Source organism: Caretta caretta, chromosome 2, assembly GCF_965140235.1.
Source record: "Caretta caretta isolate rCarCar2 chromosome 2, rCarCar1.hap1, whole genome shotgun sequence".
Classification (NCBI taxonomy): domain Eukaryota; kingdom Metazoa; phylum Chordata; order Testudines; family Cheloniidae; genus Caretta; species Caretta caretta.
In genome coordinates this window covers 106,333,980-106,359,110 of record NC_134207.1, presented here as the reverse complement: position 1 = coordinate 106,359,110, position 25,131 = coordinate 106,333,980, and the positions used below count along the sequence as shown (strand labels likewise).

The 25,131-nt window shown below is 42.1% G+C and overlaps 1 protein-coding gene across 5 annotated transcripts in view; it reads right to left on the bottom strand.

Moving 5' to 3' along the window:
- RIPOR2 (RHO family interacting cell polarization regulator 2) overlaps positions 1-25,131 on the bottom strand; it is a 181,327-nt gene that overhangs the window by 39,249 nt on the left and 116,947 nt on the right. For all 5 annotated transcript variants that reach the window (XM_048840024.2, XM_048840025.2, XM_075125349.1 and 2 more), the window contains exons 2-6: positions 7,239-7,365; positions 5,949-6,104; positions 5,167-5,245; positions 4,595-4,618; positions 3,432-3,485 (exon numbers count right to left, since the gene is read on the bottom strand). In XM_048840024.2, coding sequence (XP_048695981.1) covers positions 3,432-3,485; positions 4,595-4,618; positions 5,167-5,245; positions 5,949-6,104; positions 7,239-7,365 — 440 coding nt within the window. The remainder of the gene's footprint in view (positions 1-3,431; positions 3,486-4,594; positions 4,619-5,166; positions 5,246-5,948; positions 6,105-7,238; positions 7,366-25,131) is intronic.

The window sequence follows — 25,131 nt, the reverse complement described above, 5'->3', positions numbered from 1 at the left end:
ATCTCTTTTAGAGATCAATTTCAAGCTTATAAAAGAGCTTGGATTTGACAGCCCTGGGGAGTAGTAATGTCCTCTGTTTGGTTTCAAAACCAAGGATCGCACAATAGTGGCAGTGAAAGAAAGCTTCCTCACAACATACCACTGCCCTGTTGTGGAGGAGTTCTTTCTAGTAGTGGGAAAGTAGCTGAGTTTCCAAATAGAGCCTTGGCCACTATGCTGATGCCAGGTAGTGTCAATCACAAGTCCTGCAGCGTGAATGCCAAGACCTGGATGGAGGCTGTGACAGATACTGCAACTACATGCAATATCTTTGGGGACAATATTGCATGAAAGCTATGAAGGTTTATGTATGATTGATTATGTTCTGCTCCATAGGGGAGGGTTACCACAGCTCCTCCAGGGACTAAAAACAGTGAGAGGTGATTAAAGTGAATCACTGAGACCAAACAGCTCTAGAGAGGTACCACCGCCTCCTGTTATCTGTATATACTGATTCAAGCTGGGTTTTCCAGAGACTAAGAAACAAAGGAAAGACTTTTGGTATAAACGGATGAGCTTGAACTGACTCAGGGCCTTCTTTCTGATCCAGCAAATGGACAGGACCTTCTGTCCCAGGGCAGGACCCAACCCTTGCAGAAGGGTTGGCAGGACTTTGATCTACTAGGGCTCTAAAAGACTGATGGTTGACCTCTGATAAGGTTTTAGCATGCATGCAGGAGCTTTTATTTATTAATACTTTTCTGTGTAATGCTTTTACCTTAAGCAATAAAGGTGCTTGCTGAGAAAAAGCTGTGTGGCAACCTGTAACTGCTGGCAATACACTGGTCATAGCCCTTGAGGAGAAAGCAAAGCTCAGGCACTGGCCTTTAGACAGACTGGCTGACTGGGGATATCTGAGTGTAAGGGGGTTGTGCAGCCTTAAAACTCCTGGAGTGGGCCACGGGGGTGGGGAGGATACAGGTACAGTTACCCTGAAACTGTGACAGAGGCCTTTAACTCATTTCATATAGACCACTGAACATCCATTAGATGGTAACAACTTGGGCTAAGATTTTCAAAAGTAACTAGCAGTTTTGGGTGCTGATTGTCCACCCTCTGAAATTCAGGTCCCTTGAAAGTGTCTCACATTGGGCACCCAAAACTCCCTAATCACTTTTGGAAATCTTGGTCCTAGTTATCTCCCAATGTGGGCCAGTTTTAGACCATAACTTTAAAAGAAAAAAGCTCCATATGCTATTAATAATTCCTTATGCTTATCCAACACCCCAACTGTGCTTTTCTTTTAAAACCTTATCCTTTGTGTGCACACTTGTTATAGCGGAGTTATTTGCTGGGGGCTTGCAGCAGTGGGACTTCTACCAGATTCATCTCCTGCAGCTGGCTGCTGAATCTGAACAAGTGGTTTCATTAGTAAAACGAAGTTATTTTAGGAGTTGGATTTTTTTCTGTCAAACTAAAACTACAAGGAGGTTGTCACATTAGTTCTTTCCACTGTTCCTGCTAACAGTGGACAAGATTCAGTTTTTATATATTCCACTTTTTTCTAGCGGATCATGCCCTGCATCCTAATGCTGCTCGGTCATGGAACTTTCACAGCAGAACTTGTCTCTATCAAAACTTGTGTTAACTTGACTTCATATACTACCTGCCACCATGACTTTATTTTTTCTACATTAGAAATTAACCTGAACCAAAACCTGGATCTCCAAACTTTAGGAATGTTCAGATCCTAAATCAAAATTTCCCATTCAGCTCTATCTCTAACAAAAATACTGTTGCCTGTTTCCCAATTGAATGGGAAACAAGAAGTGTGATTGAGTATACCCCATCTGAGCCCCCTCTGTCACAGTTTCAAAAATCGAAGTGTAAAAATCAGACTAACAAGGCGGATTTGGGTTCATAATGATGGATATAATTTATCTGAGAGGCCTGTAACTAAAACAGAAGGCAGTTTACAAATGGAATACTGCAACAAAGATTAATGGGAGAAAAGGTAACTTTATTAACACTTCAGAATTACAAACCAAGCTTATCTGAGATGCAAGCCCACTGCACTTAATCTTTCCAGCTAGTAACCCTCTAGTCTCCATTCTAAAGAGCTGCTATAAATAGTTTTCACTTGCTATTTATGACCATAATCCGGGTGGGGCCTACCCCTGTGCTCAGACTCTGTGTCTGCACATGTGAGCCTGGTTAAGATTAATTCATTTGCCACTGTAAAGATCTGCCACCTGTTACTACACTTCCTGTTTTCCATGCTTTGTTTCCTGTATAGAATGACAACAGTACTTAACACTGACAGGGCACTGCCGCTATCAGAAGACAGCACAGTTTGTCCTTGTTCTGAAAGATTCTTCTGCTTCTATCCATTTAAAAACCATTTTCCTAAATAGCTGCCTAAGATCTGATGTTATAAAACTCTCTCACACAATGGTCTATTTATTTGTCACCATGGGTTATAGAGCAGTGAACTAACATATGGAGCAAGCAGAGTTGTTTTTATTAGTTTTAGGATCTCTTTTCATAAACACAGAAACCAGTAGCTCTGTGCAGGATGGGGATGGCATAGGAGGGATTTAGATAGAAAATGTGCTTTAGGCTATAATTTTGACATGCAGGTTACCAGCCAGGAAGTGTATTGTTCGGAGAAAAAATTTCAACCTACTGTATTTCTTAAAGATTTTCTTTGAGCCTCGTGATTATGAGAACAATGAAATTAAAGTGTTTTTTGTATGCCTGGTCACTCTTGTATATAACAAGCAGTGTGTGTGTTTTTTAAATGAATCTCAGTAGACATTTCATCTATCATATAAGTACATCATTTTGTCAAGTTGGGGAAAATGTTAATTAGTAGATATATTAATGACTAAAAGAAAATATACTGTGGGTTTGATTCTAAGGCAGACTGATGTATATCTAGAATACACCAACTGACTTGGATGGAGTTATTCCAAGTATATGCCGGTGTAACTGAGCAGAATTTGGCCCAGTGGAGTAAAATGGTGTAAAAACTAGTGTTGAAATCCAGAGGACACTCGCAGTCTGACTGTGAGACTTTTAATATGCAATAGATCAAATTGTGAACCTAAACTTCTTGCAGGTACAAGTGTGCCTTTACTTGTACCTTTCAAGGAAACTTATGATGAGATCTTAGCTTACCCATGAAGGGCCTGACCCTGCATTTCCTTTGCACCCATTGTCAGTGGGAGTGTTTGGTGTGCATGTAGAACTGGCGAACCTCAGAGGTTTTAAAGCTTTTTAAAATCCTTTCTTTGTTTCTGTCTCAGGAGTCATTGCAGTACTTTAACTGCATCGGGGAGAGGCAGCGAGGTGGGTCCCTCTGGAGTGGAAGCTTTCACACTAGGCAATGGTTGGTTTTCTTAATAATATAAAAGCAGATATAGAAGAAACATGATAGAATTGTTCATTACCATACTAATGTGGAACTCCAGCCTTCTCATATATCTTTCTATCGCTTTGATTTGCTGCAAATAAATAAGAGGAATGAGAGACTTTTTCCATTAGCTCAGATGATTGTATTTTTATATAGATTCCTTGCAGAAATCTTCTCTTTAGCTGGTTTTCCTGTCTCAAGCCATTGTGAGCTTCAAAGAGACTCTTCTTCTCCAAACTGTGAAGCTTTCTTTCATTCTGGAGAGGTTTTTGTATATGAACCTCAGATCAGGTGCTTTATCTTAACGTAATTAGTCTTTCACTCAAAAGTAGAGCTGGTTGAATTTTTTCCATCCAAATCTATTTTGTCCAAAAATGGTTCTGACCAAAACACAAATTTTTATGGTCAAATTTTCATTTAAAAATATTTTTTCAATTAAAAAAAAACCTGAAAAATTTTCATTTTAAATGTGTATGTTTTCAGTAAAAAAATAATTACTATCAGTTAGTTTTTGGTTTTCAAAATGCCAAAATGTTACCAGAAGTTCTTTGAAAACTCAAAATGTTTTGGTTTTTACATTTTTTTTCTTTGTTTTCATTAAAGTTTTGGGGTGTTTTTTTTTTTTTTTTTTACATTTCCCTGTGAAGAACAACTGCCATTTTTCAACCAGCTCTCCTCAAAAGCTTGAAGGCCTTTGCTTTTTGCAGGATCAGTAGTGAGTGTACAGACTAGAAATACTCTGAAGACTTGGTGGACCACTTGTGTAAGTGGGCACAACTCCACTGAAGTGCCCTAGCAGTATATTTGGCCGTCTCTTAATGAAGAGGTGGCAGATATACGTCCAAATTCCAGAGCAAGTGCTGGCTGGAGCCGAGGCAGTAGCTATCAGAGGTCGTCCTCCACTGACTTTCTTTGTATGTTTCTCTAGAGTTTATTTTGGGGGTTACCATTCTGTGTGTAACCTGCCTGAAGCGGGTTCTTGCTGAACTCCCTATGGATTGTTTCTGACCCCTCAGGACTTTGATCCTACTCCCACTGAAGTCAGTGGCAAATCCTGCCTGCCTCTCCCCATCGGTGGTATCTGATTAGAGAATCAGGCTCTGAGAAGCTCTTTGTGCCCAGCTGTCTCCAGGTCTGGGTACATATCACTCAACTTTTAATGTTTTCTTTGCAGCACCACTGCCCCAGAGGGTAACGTACCTTGTCTAGATCATACAGCACTCCCTGCAATAAAGAAAGGGAGATGATGATTAGCTTTCAGAGTAGCAGCCGTGTTAGTCTGTATTCGCAAAAAGAAAAGGAGTACTTGTGGCACCTTACTGACTAACCAATTTATTTGCTTGTGTGTCATACCGTTCCATTGAATGATACACTCCCCCAGTGCCCTATTATGTTTAAATAGCTGAAATATCAAACAGGATCCTGGGTGGGAGCTCACCTAGGGTGGTCCACTGTCCCTTAGTACAAGGGATGTCCCTTACTTTTTCATCTCTGTACAACAAGTTCAGGAGTTGCTGAATGCGGCAAAAACCAACAAGAAATACCCCTGCCGAATGTAGGCGAGTACTGTTTATTATTATTAGTGATGATGATGATAGTGGGAGGAGGGGTAGGGTGGGGGTGCTAAGAAAACAGTACTTTTGAAATACGTTGACAACCCTAGAAGAACTGCTTTCCTTTAAAACTCCCTTGTCCCCCCTTTTCCTCCGATACCTTGATCTGTGCAAGTAGTATAGAACACTTTATCATTTGAATTGTCGGATAACACATACCAGCCGCGAGTTTCTTTTCATGTCTTTTAACTGAGTAGTTAACTTATCCAGCTCTGTCTGGTGAACTTCCAGATACTCGCTGTAAAGATAAACCAGAAAGGGAATCATGAACTCCGCTACATTTCAGTACATAGGGTGCTGATTGCTGACCTCTGTGAAAGGAATATTTGTGTAACAAATAGTTATTCTCATCACATACTGGCTTAAACAAGTACAACATGTTTATACTGACCTGACTGTCATAAAAACTCTCCATATTTCCCTAGTGCTTTGCATGTGCAACCCTCTCATGCTTCACACCAACTAAACAAGCAATAGGAACATTTCTTTAGCTCTTGAGTAACAGGTTAACGCTTTCAAGTACATTTCACAGCTAGGTTTTGTGAGAACTAAGCTGCTGTTTAGTTTGTGGGTTGCCTCTGTCCAATCACTGTCCTTGTGCCTATCTAACAAAGGCATTACTATGTTCTGTGATGTTATCTTGTATCACATTGTGTGGTGTGACTCTCCAATGTGATGGGAGGTAAATTTGAAGCAACAGTCTAGGGGTGAAATCCTGGCCCTATTGAAGTCAATGGGAGTTATGCCCTTGACTTGAATAGAGCCAGGATTTCGCCAAGTGTGTTTTTGTTTCCTGTGAACAAGTGGGTTTAACACAGGAGAGCAGAAGTCAGCAGTTGGATTTATCCTACCATGACCGAGGCTCCCCACTCCCATGACCCATTGCTTCCACACTAAAGTAGTAAAGAAAGCTTCAGACATCCAGTGATAAATTCTCTTACTCCAATCCATTCTTTAAGGCCCTATAGACCTCTTCCATCCTTTTAGGCTGGGGCTCTTTGGAGGCAGTGCTGTTCTTATGCCCCAAATTGTGCGTTTTCTTCACCTTTGCTTGGGGCTTCTTAAGTGCAGAGGAATTTTCAACAAACGAGTTACACCTGCAAAATGGACATGAAAGGAAAACACTATCAATCACAATGATCTTAAAGGACTGTTGCCTGATGTTATCTCTTTTGGCAAAAGTAATCTTCTTATAGTAGTGCCTGCTGGAGGACTGTTTGTTTACAGGTTAAGCAGTATTGTGCTCAGGCTATCAGCATCTGATGTTCCAGTTGCTGAGACTTGAATGCCATTCTGGTAAACAATAGCCTGAGGCTTGCCCATGGCAGACAGCTCTATACATCTTATACTGGGTCTGTCCCATCCAGCAATGCTAGGGAATCATAGAGCCCCGGGACTGCAAGGGACCTCGAGAGCTTCTAGTCCAGTCCCCTGCAGCAATGCCTAAGCTACACCCAGTTGGTGAGAACAAAGGCAATTTTTAATCATGCAAAACGTATATGCTACTAAATAGCACTGTCTTGATGTTTGCATGCACAGCACAACTGTGCTCTTATCTCAGCCACAGCCTCTAGGCACTATTGCACTGCAAATGAATAGTAATTTTACTATATTTATATGAATCACACACTCTCGTGTGGCTTCTCAAAAGTCCCACTGAATTCTTGTTTCTTCTTGTTCCCTGCTTCACTGAAAGCTTAAAAAAAAATCACAGGATTTAATCAAGTTATCAGTAATTTACATCTACACATAAGCGAGCTTCCCAGCCTGGGTCAACAGACTCAGCTAAGTTAGTGGGTCTTGCACTATCGCCCTAAAAAACAGCTGCATAGACAGCCTTTTGAAGTGGTGGTGGCTGGGGTTCCGAAGCCTGGGGAGGGAGTGGATTTCAGGCAGTTCTGGACATTTTACAGGTTGAAAAGATCATATAAACTGTATAATTTAATGGACTAAAATCTATATGCCAGCAAAATTCTTCTGAGATTGAGGCCCGAGGGTGAACCCTATATTCATAAAAACAAAGCCCAATAGATTCCCGGCAGTGAAGAGACAGGGTGTCTTCCTTCTTTATTCTCCATGCAAGACAGCTGAGTCGCAGGGAGAACAAACAGACAGTCTGAACTGCAGCACCCAGATTCAACTCGGGGGACAGAAACCAAAAACCTTCCTGTCTCCAATGCGAGTTTCAATTCTTGAGCTGAAAGCTTCCCCCCCCCAAAGATGGTACTTGCCTGGATCGTCTTTCTTGAAGACCGCTGAAGCCAGCGAAGGATTGACTTCTAATAATCCCATTGGGACCACCTGGGGAGAATGAATGTGATCCTACTGACATTATTTCCGGGAGCCTGGAAGATATTCCTGCAAGATAACAGAACAAAGATTAGTGACAGTGGTAAAATACAGACAGGTTGAAGACAGAGACGACTCTGCATTCATCAGAAGTGATAAAGGGTAAATGAATCCCACAAGGTGAATAGAGTCATGAGATGATTAGATGTTTACAAGCCTGACTCTTTACTTCATAGTCTGTTTATACTGACAGCTCAGTTTTCAGAATAATAACAGGAATGTCTGCAAAGGCATTTTCTCTGTTTAATTCTCATGGAAAATACAAGGAATGGTCAGAGTCTTGCAGTTGATTTGTTCACGTTACTAAGAACTAAACTCTACCAATTTGCACATCTTCCGTGAATTCCAGGATAACATCTATAAGAGCAGCTTTCTTGAAAGAATTACATTCTAGATGTAAAAACACAGGCTAGAGAGAAAAATGTAGTCCATTAGTTTCAGCACAGGACTGGAAGCCAGAATCTTCTGAAACCTAATCCTAATTCTGACACAGGCTACCCCTGTGGCCTTGGACTAGTCATTTAAACGCTCTGCCTCAGTCTTCCCATCTGTGAAATGGGAATACATAGTTACCTACTTCATAGGAATTACTATGTGTTGAGAGCTCTGAAGAGTAAAACGGCTAGGTATTATTACAAAGACAATGATGAGGGTTCATTGAAAAATATATGTAGTCCTAAACCTGTTCTCTTAGCTTTCCTTATCTCAGTAACTGTTAGCGTCTTATTGCAGAGAGAGAGAGAGAGAGACAGGGATAGAGGGAGATAATGTGGGTGCATTGCAGGAACTCTGGGAAGGGAAGGGAATTATCTGTGTGGTGATAGAGAGGAAAAAGTGCAATTCATCAGACCGTCTCTTCTATCTTCTGTGGCAAGAATGTTGTCTATCCCATTCAGCATCCTCAGTGAAATGAACTGGCGATTTCAGTTAATTTCCTAGTAGTTTTTTGTTTGTTTGTTTGTTTGTTTTTTTAAATGTGGACACCTGTCTAACACAACTGACTCTTTGGCAACCTCAGCAGAGAGGTAGGGGCTGAATGGGCAGTCAGGGAGACTGGACGACCCTCATACCCTTAGGGTTGCCAAACAACCCTGAAGCACCAAGGCAGGGCATTGTTGCTCAGACTACATTGTTGTTGCTGTCTGGTGGAAAGAGGATGACTCCTTGGGCTGATAATCTAGGGCCTTTCACAAGCATTAAATGAATTTACTAAAAATAGGCACTGGAACTATGTAGTAGCTTTATCCTTACTGCCTTTCAGATGCACTAGCTGAAGAGAGTTAATTCTATTTTTGAAATGTCACAGGCAGCCCAGTTATATTTTGATTAGTAACTTTTAAATGGCCAAATACTCTAAGATTTCATTAATCACCACTGGAGGCTTTGCCTTCTCTGATACAATTTCAGAGGGAATTCTATTTCGCAAGAAGAGGTGCTTTTACAAGGAGCTTTGTGAAGCTCTGCCAAAAGTATTTCTAGCCCCAGGAGTGTTGTCACTATTACTAACCTGAAGATTTCTGTGTGATGCAGCCAGCATTGATCTTTGTGATTCAAAAGCCAGAACTGATTGGATTCTCATGGTTACAGTCAATCCAGAGTAGACATGATCTCGGTTTTGTGATATGCTGGCCTTGTAGTTGCATCAGGCTGTGACCATCTTCCATCTTTAACATAACTACTAGATCTTTGTTAAAGAGCCTTAAGAAGCTCCATTAATATCTTAATGAACTTTATGTGCCTTATTTTTTTGTAAGCAGGAACCGAAAGTGTCTGCCTTAAAATGAACTAAATGTACTCTGTAATACACAGTATGCTCCTTAAATATACAGAATGCGTATTAGGTTTTATACTGGTTATAGCTCATTAGCCAAATCTTCAGATGTGTGCAGGGCATATGTGAAAAGGAATGAATAGTCTTTTAGTGTAATATTTTAGGAATACGAAACTTGCAAAACTTTGTGCCACGCCCCTTCTCACAGGGCTTCCACAGATGCCTTCTGTACATCTGTGTCTGTGCCATAACTGCATGAAATCTTATATCAATGCCTTTTCGTTAGTCCTGTAATGCTTTATTATTAAGCAGAGCAGTAACTATTAATAAGAATAAAATTTTGATCTAATTTACGTAATGGCATAAATTTCCTCTACGTATTACTGGAGATACTCCAGCTTGACATCAGATTAACTGAGACCAGAATCAGGCCCTACATTAGGATCCAATCCTTCAAGACAATGGGCACCTCCTGTACTGTGCCAAGTTTCTCAGCTTCCACTTGGTGATGCTTAGTACCTGGCAGGAGCCACTCAGCATCTTACAGGATCAAACTCCTATATATGAATACAGTACAGAGTCTAAACATTCATTAGAGTCTGAGTCAAGTAGTTCAAACCCAGCTGAGAAACAAGAGACACATAATGGGGAACAATCTGATTACAGTACTTTCAGGTACCATGCTGCAAGTTTAAGATGTTCTCTCTATTTTCTCAAATGACTTTAAAACGGTTAATCTGTGCACTGCATGCGGCAATTTGTATTGCTTTAAAAACAGATTCAAATCAGTAATAATTGTTCAGTGTTTTCCTGATTTGACATGATGATTCGTGCATCCCAGACAGACTCTAGAGATGGTGTGAAGGTAAAAGCTAAACAGCTCTGACAGTCAGCTGGGTTCAACTACAGTAACATTTATACAGATCATCAAATATTCCTCAAGAAAAAAGCAGAACAAAACCAAACTAAGTTTGGTATTAGTCATGAGGCCTTGGGCTATATCTGATGAGGTACTGCAAATTCAAAACTCTAGTCAAAATGCTAAAACTCACTACAACAATTATCTATTCCATCAGGTCCCTATTAGTGACAAAAGAGTAAAAACCTGAGTGTGACAATGTGTTGATTTAATAAATATTTATGAGTCTAAACTAAAATATTTCCTGAGTGTTTGTGTATGATAGATACACACACAAATATTTTCAGTTGTCATCAGTAAAAAGGAAATCAAAGATCATTTTTAAAAGGGAATTTTCCACCTAACTTTTCTTTTGTTAAAAATATTTTGACCAACTTTACTCTTCATGTTTTGTGCCAATTTATTAGCTGTGAATCTACTCGTGAAATCCGCATGAAGTGTGGAACAAATACAATTGATGTTTACATTAAGACCTGTCTACATCTACTTTTGCTTTGTCTTTGTATGAAATGGAAAAAATCCAATTCGCCTCTCAGATCCGGCAGTTAGAAAGAAAACATCTTTTTATTTTTGAACTGAGCAAATTAAAAATGGGAGTATAAAACATAGACCACCACCACCACCATAATGTCCTTAATTGAGTCACTTTTCAGAATAAAATAGCATTTTATGATGAGTCTCTTAGTATAGGTTGAAAATATATCAGTCATTTGGGAGGATACTCCAATTTTATAACGTGATTATGCCTGTATTTTAGAAGAAGAAAAAAAATTCCTCTCTGCAGCAGAGCTTCCAAAACAGCCCATGAGCTGGGACTTTTTTCCCCTTCTCAATGACAGCAGATAGCAGGAAACTGCAGATAATTGACAATGTCTCTGTCCCTGGGGAAATAAAAGCTCCATCTCTCCTTTCATTATAGAAACAGTGGTGAAACAGCTGGGTTTAAGCTAATTAGAAGGGAAGGTATTGAAGGGAATAGTCCTTCTACAGAAGGACTCATTTTCAACCAGTGAGAGTGTGTTTTCTATAATGCCAGAATATTTGATAACCAGTGTTTACTTAGACCTGAGCTAAGTGAGTGGTAAATATACTCACAAACATGTTTGCTAAATCTGACTGATGATACAGTACTGGCTGTATACTTGTACCCTTTTTTGTTTGTTTTTCCCATGAATAATTTAGCTAACTGCATTTTGTTCACCTACATTTTTGGGGAGGACCTATTGTGGGGATACATGTGCAAGTCAGCATATAAACAGGCAAATAACTATCTTGGCACTGGGAAGGTTCCCCCAGCCACCTGATATATCCTGACTTCCTGTGTTTTGGAGTTAGAATAATCGAGGCAGAAAGACCATAAACAGGACAGTGAGAAAACCAGTGATTTTCAAACAGACTATGTCAATACAAATAAGTGATCATTTAGTAGCAGCAGCGAGTAGGACAAGTTAAAAGAGACAGGGGGGCTCAGACAGCAGCAAACTCCCTTGCCTGGAGATACATGATCCAGCCCCAGAATTTAGAGCAAGGTGTCTAAACTGAGGCCAGATATGGAGGCAGGTGGAATCTGCACCCAGGACCAATGACAGTATAGAACCATCTTTACACAAGGCACAGGGCCATGTGTGTGGTTCTGCAAACAAATGGGCAACTACTGATGCCAATCTTTCTGAAGCTGCAACAGGAACCCTGTCCATCATCAGGAAAAGTCAGGGCTAGTAGTAGCAGTTCCAGCCAGGAAGGCACACCAACAAGCACAACAATTATTTGGTGTGAACATAAGAGAAAACTATACGTAGACCCTGCTAGACCGCCACATACATCTGGCTTGTATCTTTTTCTCTGACGCAGCTGAGGAGGAGCTCGGCTATTCTTAAATCTGAGGTTCACACAAATAGCCAAATACACTACTCCTGTGCAAAGAAGACAGAAGGGTCCTAAGGGGATGCTGACATCTAATGAAGTCATAACTGAGGGTAGAATTTGGCCTAGGAGTAGAATTTAGCCCTGTGAGTTTATATTGCATACTAGACCCTATTCAAGTCTCGCTGAAATCAGTGGGCATCTTCCCATTAACTTCAATGGCAGTTGGACAAGGCTGATACTGTGCTTTCCACGGCTGAAGTGATTTGTGTATTTGAAATCTTGGCTATTCACCAAGGATTCTTTTGGACTCTGGCTCTTTTGGGATAACTGACTTTTATTTGTAGTGGATCCATAAGCACCTCGCAGCTTTATGTCAATGGAAAGTTTACTTGTCGCTTTGTGAAAGAGATGATCATTTTAACTATTTGTGACATTGCTCGTTAGTCCACGGTTACTTCAACAGGAGCATAAAGGGGCACACACCACCGGTGCAGCCTAGTGGTCAGGCAGGGGTTGGCAGTTTGTCTCCCTCTCTGACATCACCCCCCTTTCCAGTTATAGTTCTATCTTGTGGGGTCTGTCCCTTCTTTGGTGGCTCAGCCCATTCCAGTCCCGGTCTTTTGGCATATATTCCAATCACAGAGAAGTCTTTCAGCACCCTCACAAGCTTCAGGGCTTCCACCTTAGAAGTTGAGGTCTGGGCCTTTGAACGTTCATGGTCTTCCCCAGCTGGATTCTCCACTGAGATAAAGGCTTCTATTGTTGTCCCATTTGTGGGAGTTGGTCGGGGAGTCTACACCCACGCTTTCCACTGGGCTCCAATCCGGGGTGCAATGGTGGACAGCTAAATTCTGCACCTTGGGGTGCTAAGCAGCTGCTTCTCTGTATCCCTTTCTACCCAAGTACCCTTTTCCCGCCACAGTAAATTAAAGAACCACAAATAAAGTTTCTGACTTTCACAATCAGTCACCAATCTCTCCTTTTCAGGCTTTATCAGGACTCTGTTGCCAGGTGTCAGGCAATGAGAGCTCCTGGGCAGTACTTCCCAAAGCTCAGAGCAGAGATCTACCCCCTTCTACCACCTGCTTCCTTCTGAGCTGCTGTGCTTCCCTTTTTAAATGCCACCTCCAGCATGTGTTGGCTTTACAGGTGCAGTAGTGCAGGGCCACCTGGGCCCACAGTTGCTCCTTAACCCCTTGTTCTCCACGGTGGGGTTTGTATGCCTTATCACAAGGGATTGAAAGGCCGCAGTCACTTCCAGACTTCTCTTGTAAGCAAATATTGTGTGCCAAGAGCCTTATCGTAGTAAAATAAATGAATAGACACATGAAACTCCCATGGCTGTAACTTCTTGCAAAAAAAAATTTTATATATAAAAGGGGAGTGGGGGAGGAAGATACCATTAGAAAGGAAAACTAACACCAATCGCTTTCTTTAAACATATAGTTATTGCAACCAAAACTAGAGACGGTTCATTGGCGCAGCACTGGAGCGGCGGTTTGCCTCCAATGCCTTTTGGTAGGTGTTTCTGCAGCTCCTTCACTTTGACCCTGCACGGCAGTGTGTCATGTTCATGGTCCCTTTCTGTCGTGCATCATGAAATCTGTCCATAGGTATCATAATTCCTACAGCTGGAGCGCAGTTGGGACTGGACAGCTTCCTCTCCCCAAATGCTGATGAGGTCCAGCAGCTCAGCATTGCTCCAAGCGGGGGATCACCTGCTGCGTGGAGCAGGCCTGGCCACGGGGAAAGATGCGCTGAGATCACTGCATGCGTCCCTGAGCAAACAGGAAGGGGACATTCAAAATTCCCAAGGAATTTAAGGGGTGAGGCTCACAGTTGGTCATCTGAGGGTAGGGCAGTAGAGTTCAAACCGATGACCAGAGAGGCAAGAACAGGCATTGTGGGACACCTCCCGGAGGCCAATCACAGCGCTGTAATCGACCAGGGTGTCTACACTGGCACTGTGGTATTGTAGCCCCGGCACAGAAAGCTCTACGCCTGTTGTCAGGCTGTTTTTTTTTGTTTTTTTTTTTACAGCTCTGCAACTGTACAGTTTCTGCTCAGTAAAGTGGCTTGGCAGTGCGTACACCTCGGGAGTTACACTGCAGAAATCTGCTTTACTGTGCAGAAACTTGCCAGTGTAGACAAGGCCTGAGAATGGTCTTCCAGCCACTTGTGCATCCACCTTCTAGTTGGTTCATCTAGGCTATATTTCTCTAGTTTGTTTATGAGAAGGCCATATGAGACTGTATCAAAAGCCTTACTGAAGTTGAGATATGACATCTATTGCTTCCCTCCTATCCACAAAGCTTATTACCCTGTCAAAGAAGGATATTAGGTTGGTTTGACATGATTTGCTCTTGACAAATCCATGCTGACTATTTCTTCAAAGGTGCTTATACATTGATGGTTTGATAATTTGCTCCATTATCCTTTTCAGATACTGAAGTTAAGCCGAGTGGTCTATAATTCCCTGGGTTGTCCTTATTCCATTTTTTAAATAGGTACTATATTTGCCCTTTTCCAGCCCTCAGGTTTCTCTTCTGTCTTCTCCACGAGTTCTCAAATATAAATTGCTAATGGCTCAAAGACCTTTTCAGCCCATCCCTTAAGTATTCTAGGATGTGTTTCATCAGGCCCTACTGACTTGAAGACATCTAGCTTGTCTAAAGAAAAGGAGTACTTGTGGCACCTTAGAGACTAACCAATTTATTTGAGCATGAGCTTTCGTGAGCTACAGCTCACTGAAGTGAGCTGTAGCTCACGAAAGCTCATGCTCAAATAAATTGGTTAGTCTCTAAGGTGCCACAAGTACTCCTTTTCTTTTTGCGAATACAGACTAACACGGCTGTTCCTCTGTAGCTTGTCTAAGTAATTCTTCACTTGGTTTTTCTTCATTTTACCATTCGATCCTACCCCATTTACATTGATGTTCACTATGTTAATTGTCCAATCACTGCTAAATTTTTTGGTGAAAACTGAAACAAAAAAGGCATTTAACACTTTGGTCATTGCTGAGTTTTCTGTTATTGCCTTTCCCTCCTCATTTAGTAATGGCCTACTCTCTCTCTGGTCTTCCTCTTGATTCTCATATATTTGTCAAATGCTTTCTCGTAACCGTTCATATCCCAGTTTAATCCCATTTTGTGGCTTGGTCTTTCTAAATTTGTCCCTACATGCTTGTGTTGCTTTTTTATATTCATCCTTTGTAATCTGACCTAATTCCACTTGTATGACTCTTTTTTGAGTTTCAGGTCATTGCAGAGCTCCTAGTTAAGCCAGCATGGCCTTTTACCATACTTCCTGTCTTTTCTTCACATCAGTTTAGTTTGCTCTTGTGCCCTTAATAATGTCTCCTTGAAAAACCGCCAACTCTCCTGAACAATTTTTTCCCCTTAGACTTGCTTCCCACAGGATCTTACCTACCAATCCAGAGTTTGCTAAAGTCTGCCATCTTCAAGTCTGGCGTCTTTATTCTGTTTTATCCCTCAGAATCATGAACTCTATCATTTCATGATCACTTTCTCCCAAGCTGCCTTCTACCTTCAGATTCTCAACAAATTCCTCGCTGTTTGTCAGAATCAAATCCAGAATAGCCTCTCCCCTAGTTGTTTTCTCCACCGTCTGTAATAAAAAGCTATCTCTAATGCATTCCAAAACCTTGTTGGATAATCTGTGCCTTGCTGTATTATTTTTCCAACAGATGTCTGGGTAGTTGAAGTCCTGCACCACCACCAGCAAGTCGTGTTTTGGATGATTTTGTTAACTGTTTAAAAAAAACAAAAAAACAAATCCTCATCCACCTCTTCTTCCTAGTTAAGTGGTCTATAGTAGAACCCTACCATGACATCACCCTTGTTTTTTTACCCCTTTCATCCTTACCCAGAGACTTTCAACAGGTCTGCTTCCCACTTTTGTCTGCTCAACCTCAGTGCATGTGTATACATCTTTGATAGGCAAGGCAATACCTCCTCCCTTTTTCCCCTGCTTTTCCTTCCTGAACAAGCTGTTCCCCCCTTCTATACCAATATTCCAGTCATGTGAATGATCCCAGCAAGTTTTTGTGATGCCAATTATGTCATAATTGCAATTATTCACTAGTATTTCTAGTTCTTCCTGTTTATTCCCCCTACTTCTTGCATTATAACATAAGAATGGCCATACAGATATCTAAGATGTTTGTTAGATTTCCCTTCCATGTTCCCTGTTGTCTATTCTTTGTCCATGCTGTGATGTCCTATGTTCCCCCAGATTCCAACCCTTCACCCAGGTCTCCATGCTTTGGATTTACCTATGGGATTTTGTCTCCTGCCCCTGTCGAACCTAGTTTAAGAATAGGAGCACACTTTATTCTATTCCACATAGGTTTTTATGCTACACTCATTACTGTAGTATCTGAGTGCCTTCCAGAAGTGCATTAAGCAAAATGACTAACATCGGTCACACGTTGTTTGTTCTTTCATCCTCCCCCTAGAGGGGGAAGTGTGTGTAGTGGTGTGTCTTGTTGAGATAGATTCTTTTTAAATATACATGTTGCAATGTGTTTATATTGCAGAAGGCAAGGTCAAATACATGTGCCTTGCACTTGGAGCGGAAGGTGTTAAGGTTTGTGATGGTCCTTGTGATTGGGTTGCTGTTCTCTTCTGCTGGGTAACAGGCACGTGAGCACCATCTAATGAACCATACTTGGCTACCAGAACAAAATCATTTGCACTTGTTCCATCCGAATCAAAAGCAATGAGATATTCCTAAATAACTGCAGATATATATTAAGCAGCACGCATCCCAGGACAATATCTACTGGTGCATGGCTGGTATGAGCTGTGAGAGAAAGTTAACTTGAGTATATCGAAAAAAACAGCTTGGTGAGCTCGTATGGTTTCAGCAATATTGCTGTGGAAAAACAACATTATAGAGATTGAACTTTAAATGAGAGAGCTCATTCCTTCTGACTGTTGCTGCTGGATCACGACTGGGGGTGAAGGAGGTTGTTGCTATCCTCACCCCTGCTGCCTCCAACAACAGTAGGTATTTGAAGGAAGGCTGCTAGAAACCTCCTCCCATTTCCAGCAGAAACAAAATTGCTAGGCTAATTTGTATCAGACAGCTCTGCCTTTCCTTACTGACATATGGAACATCATCTCAGAGAGACCTTTATTCAGCATCCGGGGGGCTCTGAGTCTCATTTCTCGTTCCACTGAAAATATTAGTATTGGGGGTAATTTATCTGAAGTCTTGTGTCCCTTTTCAGTTTAAACAGTCTCCATGTCAAACGTGTTTTTACAATGATGCATTTTATTGTATACATTTTAAAAACTAGTTTTGGTGGACTCCTGTTTTTCAGACTAAACATCAGAGGAGAAGTCCTTAGAGAATTCACCTTAAATATTTGCACACGGAGCCCAAATAAGTGAAAACTTTCATTTTAATAACCCAAGTTAATAGCAACATGGTAAAGTAATTTGGGTTTAAAAATATAGGGGGGTCTGATTCTTACACTCACTAGTTTTATGCTGATGTAATTCCACTGACAGCGGTAGAACTAGGTCAGAGTTATGCCAGTATGAGAGCAGAACCGGTGCTAGGATTTTAACCTGACAATATCCCCTTCAAATTTTGATAAAATATACCTTTGGGGCTAAAACCGGCTTGCCTTGCTAACATGCAACTCCGACTGATGTCAAGCAAGACAAGCAGTATTTGTCCCCGTTTTTGTGTAGTACCATAATTAACTCCTTCCCTGCGGTTCCCTCCATTGTTTTATTCGCTCCTTTTCTTGGAGTGCTTAATACGTGCCTGCTTTCTTGGGCATCGTAGCAGAAACTGTCCTTTCCCCGGCTTGCTTTGCCGTCAGAGAAATATGGGAAGCTTTCCCCCCCCCGGTGTGTTCCTTAACCTTGGTTTAATGCACACAAAACAGAGTTATTTGGCTGTAACTAGGCAAGGAAAAATGATTTTCTGTAGGTACTAAGTGGCTCCCACAGGACAAATGGGTTCAGAGTACCTGCCCTCTTTCTTATTTGTTGCCTCTACATTTGTTTTAAATGGACATCTGGACTCAGAGTATGAAATGCAGTCACTGATGTGTCTGATTCTGTTCCATTACATCAGCATAAATACAGGGTAATCCCACTGGATTTATACGGATGTAAACAAGCAAAATTTGGTCCATTGTGGCTATAGGAGTGTAACTGAGAGAGCAGAACATGGCATCTGATTGGATTGGATTTTCATCTTCTTTTGTTTTGTTTTTAAATTAAATAAATTTGTACAAATTTGCTGAATTCTTTTGTTAGTTCAGTTTATTATAATTATCTTTCATATGCGATCGAGTTTTCTTAGATGTAATTGAATAATGATTTCTACGTACATCTTAAATGAGGCTGTATTGATCACTGATTGATCTTTGTCAGTTACAGAATCTGTAAAGTGCTTTTTAAAATGTGAGGAAAAAAATCTTCTACTCTAAGCACCAGTGTTAGGTAGGTAGGTAGGTAGACTAATGCTAATAAAGAACAAACCTAAAAACCATGCCAAGAACTACTAATTTGGGCTCAAATTCCACCCATCACTGAATCCACAAAGACTACTCACGTAGGCGCAGAATGATGACTTTAATAGTGTTGCACTGTAACAAACAGGGCAGAATTTGTTCCAGTATCTGAGGGGCCAAACTAATGAAAGGTTCTTGAAGGAATTACCTGACTCACCCCACAAACAAGCACTCTACAACTGGATGCATTATATGGAATTTCACCGTTGGCTCACCAGACAACAGGGACCGATGGTTGGATCGACTGTCATACATTCTATATGCCTAGAAAAGGTCTGTTCTATATCAGGTTGCAAATGCTGGCATCACTGATGATCCTAGTGAATAAACAGTTGGTGCAGGTAATGTTCTTTACTGATCAAAAGTATCAAGCAATAGACAGAAGGGTTAATTATGGAAACAATTGGCCAATCCGCTCTGAAGTAGGTGTGACTCCAAGGGAAGTCCGCATCCATGGTGGTGATAAACAGTAACTGTAAATTACATATCAAGCATTAAATGGTAACATAGAGCAACTTTCACAGATTTTGCATTCAGTGGCTGTATAAAACGAAGGTGTAATTTACACACGGAGGGAATAAAAGGGAAGATGTTGACAGGAAGAGCAAGCTAACAAGAGGCAGATTTAAGATAAAGTGGTCCGTGGGAGCGCAGCTTTGTAATTCCTGCCTCTTGGTGGTAGTTCTGCTGTAACCCTCGTTCATCGGTGTCAGAGGCAGTGGACTGATATGGGGTTAACGTGACCACACTTTTTTGAGCGTAAGAAAGTAATCGGAGCTAGCTAGATGCAGAATGGCCAAGCTACTACTGTAGTGCTCTGGCGGTAGAAACTTATTTGTCCTCTCCCATCCAGAATAAACAAACTGCATTTGTACTCAGTATCCATTTCAGCAATGTCTGAGTAGAGAAATTAAACAGGCTCATCACCAAGCAGAGCATAAAATATAATTTTCAAGGCCTTTCAGTCAGTAAAATGATAAAGACTCTTAATGGCTACTCTGTAAAAAGTAAATGATGAGAGATTAATTAAAAAGCATCAACCATTTAATATAGTAATTCTGTTTCACTCAGTGAAGTAATGATATGTTACTCATTACTTTGTTGTTAAAGGCACACTGTCAGGTGTGTTAAGACAACATATTGTACTTAACTCCTTTACGGTGCTTTTCATTGGTAGGTCTAAAAGCACTTCACAATCTTCAGTGAAGCATTATTATTGCTGTTTTTCAGATGGGAAACTGAGACCCAGAGAGGCTAAATGACTTACCCAAGGTCACACAGGAAGCCAGTGATGGAACAGGGAACTGAACCCAGGGCTCCCAAGTCCTAGGCGGCTAGTGCCATAACTACTGGATCAGCCTTCCTTCATAACATACCCTATAGCTATTTATTCTTGTACCAAATATGAATATTACAACAACATATTTAATTTGATCTTTCCAACACTTAACAAATGTGCCCATTGCAATAGCACCTACATAAAAACACACCAGAGCTGGGTGTTATTTAGTTCCATAGCACCTATATGTTGCTTTATTCATCTTTAGGCTACAGGATAAGTGCCGAAGAAACTTTATCTATAGCATGTAATCATGCAGTTAAACATTGTATTATAATAATATACATGCATGGTGGGGAGGAGGTCAGGTTGTGTGTTCAAATTTAACTTTTTCACTTCTTGGCTTCTGAGAATTTAAATCAATAACCTGAATGTTACATTAGAGGAGTTTTTGTGTTTTAGTACAGATATATAAAATGTTAGGATTTGTCTTTAAAATCCCATTGGTGGTTATTAGTCACATGGCCAACTTTATTTTAACTGTTAAACCCTGAAACATGTAGGAGGCAGTAGCGTAATAATGACCTCAACACCAGGGGTGAAAGTAACATTAACCACTTACCGGTGCGGGGCCTCAGGGAGAAGGTGCGGGGCTGGGGGTCAGCCTCCCCCAGCCAGCCCATCCACGCTGCCTGGCCCCGGAGGTGGATCGGGGGGGGCGAGGCAAAAGGGGCAACAACGTTAAAGCGCTGCCATGGCAGCACTTTAACGTCGGCTGCATACGGGCCAGTACCGGCAGCCACTTTTTACTGGTACACCGTACCAGCCCATACCAGCCTACTTTCATCCCTGCTCAACACTAAGGTACAATTTGCATACCCTGACCTCCCACACATCCGCCAGCCGGCCCTGTTAGCATGCCAGACCTCAACCAAAGTCTTACAGAATGTCATAGAGGTGACGCCAAGAGAATATTAAATAAATCCAAGTATTCTATGGAAATGAGTTTGAAACCTTATAGAACTGTACAGAGAATGATCTCTATTTCCTATCTACAGGTTTTCTGAACCATTCTATAGAATTCTGCAGCAGGGATATAATTCTCTATCAAATTCTGTGGGATGGTTCAAAAACATATAGAAAGGTTATTTTCTAATAAATTCTATAGGTCTTTTCCATAAAGGCCTTTCCTTCCCCCCAGTTCTGCTCCTTGGGGCAAACAGGAGGGGGTTAGTTAAGAAGAAAAGACAATCACTTTCTCTCCCCCAAAATTCGTTATAATCAGACTTACACTTACATTCTCGGTGTTACACCAATGCACTTGTGTAACTGAAAGATTGGCACTTTGTCTATCTGCCTTTGTATTTTCTTCTACTTACATACAGCACATGGTCAGAATCTTGTGAACATGATTTAGTTCTTGCTATGGTAATTACAGTCAGACCTAGTAAATCCAAATCAGATAACTCCATTTGTATGCAGATTTTAAAAAACCCACAACCCTCAGTTGAAGAAGCCAATAGTACACTTCGTACATGCTACAAGATTAATTACTACCGGGGTGCTGGAATTATTTGTATAGTGTGTGTCATAAATATAAAGGGAAGGGTAAACCCCTTTGAAATCCCTCCTGGCCAGGGGAAAGCTCCTCTCACCTGTAAAGGGTTAAGAAGCTAAAGGTAACCTTGCTGGCACCTGACCAAAATGACCAATGAGGAGACAAGATACTTTCAAAAGCTGGGAGGAGGGAGACAAACAAAGGGTTTGTGTCTGTCTGTGTGCTGCTCTTGCCAGGGACAGAACAGGAATGGAGTCTTAGAACTTTTAGTAAGTAATCTAGCTAGGTATGTGTTAGATTATGATTTCTTTAAATGGCTGAGAAAAGAATTGTGCTGAATAGAATAACTATTTCTGTCTGTGTATCTTTTTTGTAACTTAAGGTTTTGCCTAGAGGGGTTCTCTATGTTTTTGAATCTAATTACCCTGTAAGATATCTACCATCCTGATTTTACAGGGGGGATTTCTTTATTTCTATTTACTTCTATTTTTTATTAAAAGTCTTCTTGTAAAAACTGAATGCTTTTTCATTGTTCTCAGATCCAAGGGTTTGGGTCTGTGGTCACCTATGAAAATTGGTGAGGCTTTTTATCCAACATTTCCCAGGAAAGGGGGGGTGCAAGTGTTGGGAGGATTGTTCATTGTTCTTAAGATCCAAGGGTCTGGGTCTGTAGTCACCTAGGCAAATTGGTGAGGCTTTTTACCAAACCTTGTCCAGGAAGTGGGGTGCAAGGTTTTGGGAAGTATTTTGGGGGGAAAGACGCGTCCAAACAGCTCTTCCCCAGTAACCAGTATTAGTTTGGTGGTGGTAGCGGCCATTCCAAGGATAACGGGTGTAATATTTTGTACCTTGGGGAAGTTTTGACCTAAGCTGGTAAAGATAAGCTTAGGAGGTTTTTCATGCAGGTCCCCACATCTGTACCCTAGAGTTCAGAGTGGGGGAGGAACCTTGACATGGTGGCACAGTGGTGGGATTAACCTGAAATCATTTGAGATCCAGTTGAGATTTTTTGAACTAGAAATACAGATTTTAAAAAGGAAAATTTTTTTTTCTTTGGAAAGAAAGTCCAGAAAGCAGCTTTGAAACTGAAAGCAGCTTGGTTTCTCTCTGCTTTGTGGCCAAGCAGAGACAAAAGGGGATTATCTTGTGAATTGCAGGTTTTTTTTGCCTGGAGGCAGGGTACTTAACTCCTGCAGGGAAATCTTCCAATCCAGAGGTTTTTTTTTCTTTTCTTCCTAAAAGTAAATAGGGGGTGTGTGTTCTACCCATTTGCTTTTTCTTTGGGCTGGGTAAGCAGGTTTCCAAGTAGTTGGAGGTTTTTTGCTTTAATTTGGGCCCAGAGCAGAGACAAGGGAATTGTCTTTTTCTGTAGGCTGACAATCACTATCAGAGAATAGGTATTCTATTGCAGCACAGCAAAATTTTACAGCCAAGTTTTGTTTGTTTATTTCTAAACCTCAGGTGTAAAGTTAGTTAAAAACAGAGAGGTTAGAATGACCAAATCCTCAGCTCGACTACAGCTGGAATTAGCCAAATTTCAGGCTGAGGAAAGACAAAGGGAACATGAAAGACAGATAGAACTCATGCGGCTGGAGAAGGAGGTACAGGAGGCTGCCCACAAGAGGGAAATGGAGGCAAGGAAGCATGTGGAGGAGGAGAAGGAAAAAGAGAGGAAGCATGTGGAGGAGGAGAAGGAAAAAGAGAGGAAGCATGTGGAGGAGGTGGAGAGGATAAAGGCCCAGCAGAATATACCAACAAACCCTAGCAATCCTTCTCCAGGTACCACTTCCCATCCCAGAAAGTTCCCCACCTACAAGGCAGGTGATGATACTGAGGCCTTCTTAGAAAACTTTGAAAGGGCCTGCCTTGGGTACAACATCTCTACTGACCAATACATGGTAGAGCTGAGGCCGCAGCTCAGTGGACCCTTAGCTGAGGTGGCAGCTGAAATGCCTAAAGAACACATGAACAAGTATGAACTGTTTAAATCCAAGGCGAGACTCAGAATGGGGATAACACCCGAGCAGTCTCGTCGGAGGTTCAGAGCCCTAAGGTGGAAACCAGACATGTCATTTACCCGACATGCCTACCACATTGTGAAACATTGGGATGCCTGGATATCAGGAGCAAGTGTTGAATCTCCAGTAAATTTGCCCTTCCTAATGCAAATGGAACAATTCTTAGAGGGTGTTCCTGAGGAAATAGAAAGATACATCCTAGACGGGAAGCCCAAAACTGTAATCGAGGCAGGAGAGATTGGAGCCAGATGGGTGGAGGTGGCAGAGAAGAAGAAAACTGGTCGCAGTTGGAGCGGAGACCAGAAGGGACCACCCCAGACCACACCCTATTACCGGGGGCCGCCCAAAGCCCCACCTACCTCCCAAAGAACCCTCCAGACCCCTTATCGTCCCACCACCCCGTTCTCCAGCAACCCTCCTCGCCCCAGTGACCCGTCAGCTGGACGATGTTTTAAGTGTAACGAGCTGGGGCATGTAAAGGCCAACTGCCCCAAGAACCCCAACAGATTACAGTTCATTGCACCGGAATCACACCAGAGGTCCACAGGCCTAGATACCTCCCAGATACCCTTGGAGCGGAGGGAAACTGTGAGTGTGGGCGGGAAGAAGGTCACCGCGTGGAGGGACACCGGAGCACAAGTGTCAGCTATCCATGCTTCCTTAGTGGACCCCAATTTAATCAACCCAGAGATCCAAGTGACGATTCAACCCTTCAAGTCCAACTCTTTCAATTTGCCTACAGCCAAGTTGCCTGTCCAGTACAAGGGCTGGTCAGGAATGTGGACTTTTGCAGTCTATGATGATTATCCCATCCCCATGCTGTTGGGGGAAGACTTGGCCAATCATGTGAAACAGGCCAAGAGGGTGGGAACGGTCACCCGCAGCCAGGCTAAACAAGCCGTGAGGCCTAGCTCTGTTCCGGAAACTTCTATCAGGACCCGGTCAGAGGTGATGGACCTGGACCCCAGGCCAATGTCTGCAACAGCAGTAGTGGATCCAGTCCCAGAGACCCAGACGGAACCAGTCCCAGAACCGGAACCAGCCGAACAACCAACACCAGACCCCGTGTCAGCACTGAATCCAGTACTTGCAACCTCAACACCAGAGGGCCCCACCGAACCTGAACTGGCAGCAGCCGATAACCCTACACAAGAGGCTCAGCCGGAGCCTGAATCCCAACATAGTGCACCAGCGGAGAGCGGTTCACAGTCAACAGAAACAGCTCCATCCCCTATATCGCTTCCAGAGGGACCAAGCCTAGGTCCACAATCCCATGAGGAACTGATGTCTCCAGCATCAAGAGAACAGTTCCAGACCGAACAGGAAGCAGATGAAAGCCTCCAGAGAGCTTGGACGGCGGCACGGAGCAACCCACCGCCTCTCAGCTCTTCTAATCGATCCAGGTTTGTTATAGAAAGAGGACTTTTATACAAGGAAACTCTTTCTGGTGGACACCAGGAAGACTGGCATCCTCAGAGACAGTTGGTAGTTCCAACTAAATACCGGGCCAAGCTCTTGAGCTTAGCCCATGATCACCCTAGTGGCCATGCTGGGGTGAACAGGACCAAAGACCATTTGGGGGGGTCATTCCACTGGGAGGGAATGGGCAAGGATGTTTCTACCTATGTCCAGTCTTGTGAGGTGTGCCAAAGAGTGGGAAAACCCCAAGACCAGGTCAAAGCCCCTCTACAACCCCTCCCCATCATTGAAGTTCCATTTCAGCGAGTAGCTGTGGATATTCTGGGTCCTTTTCCGAAAAAGACACCCAGAGGGAAGCAGTACATACTGACTTTCATGGATTTTGCCAC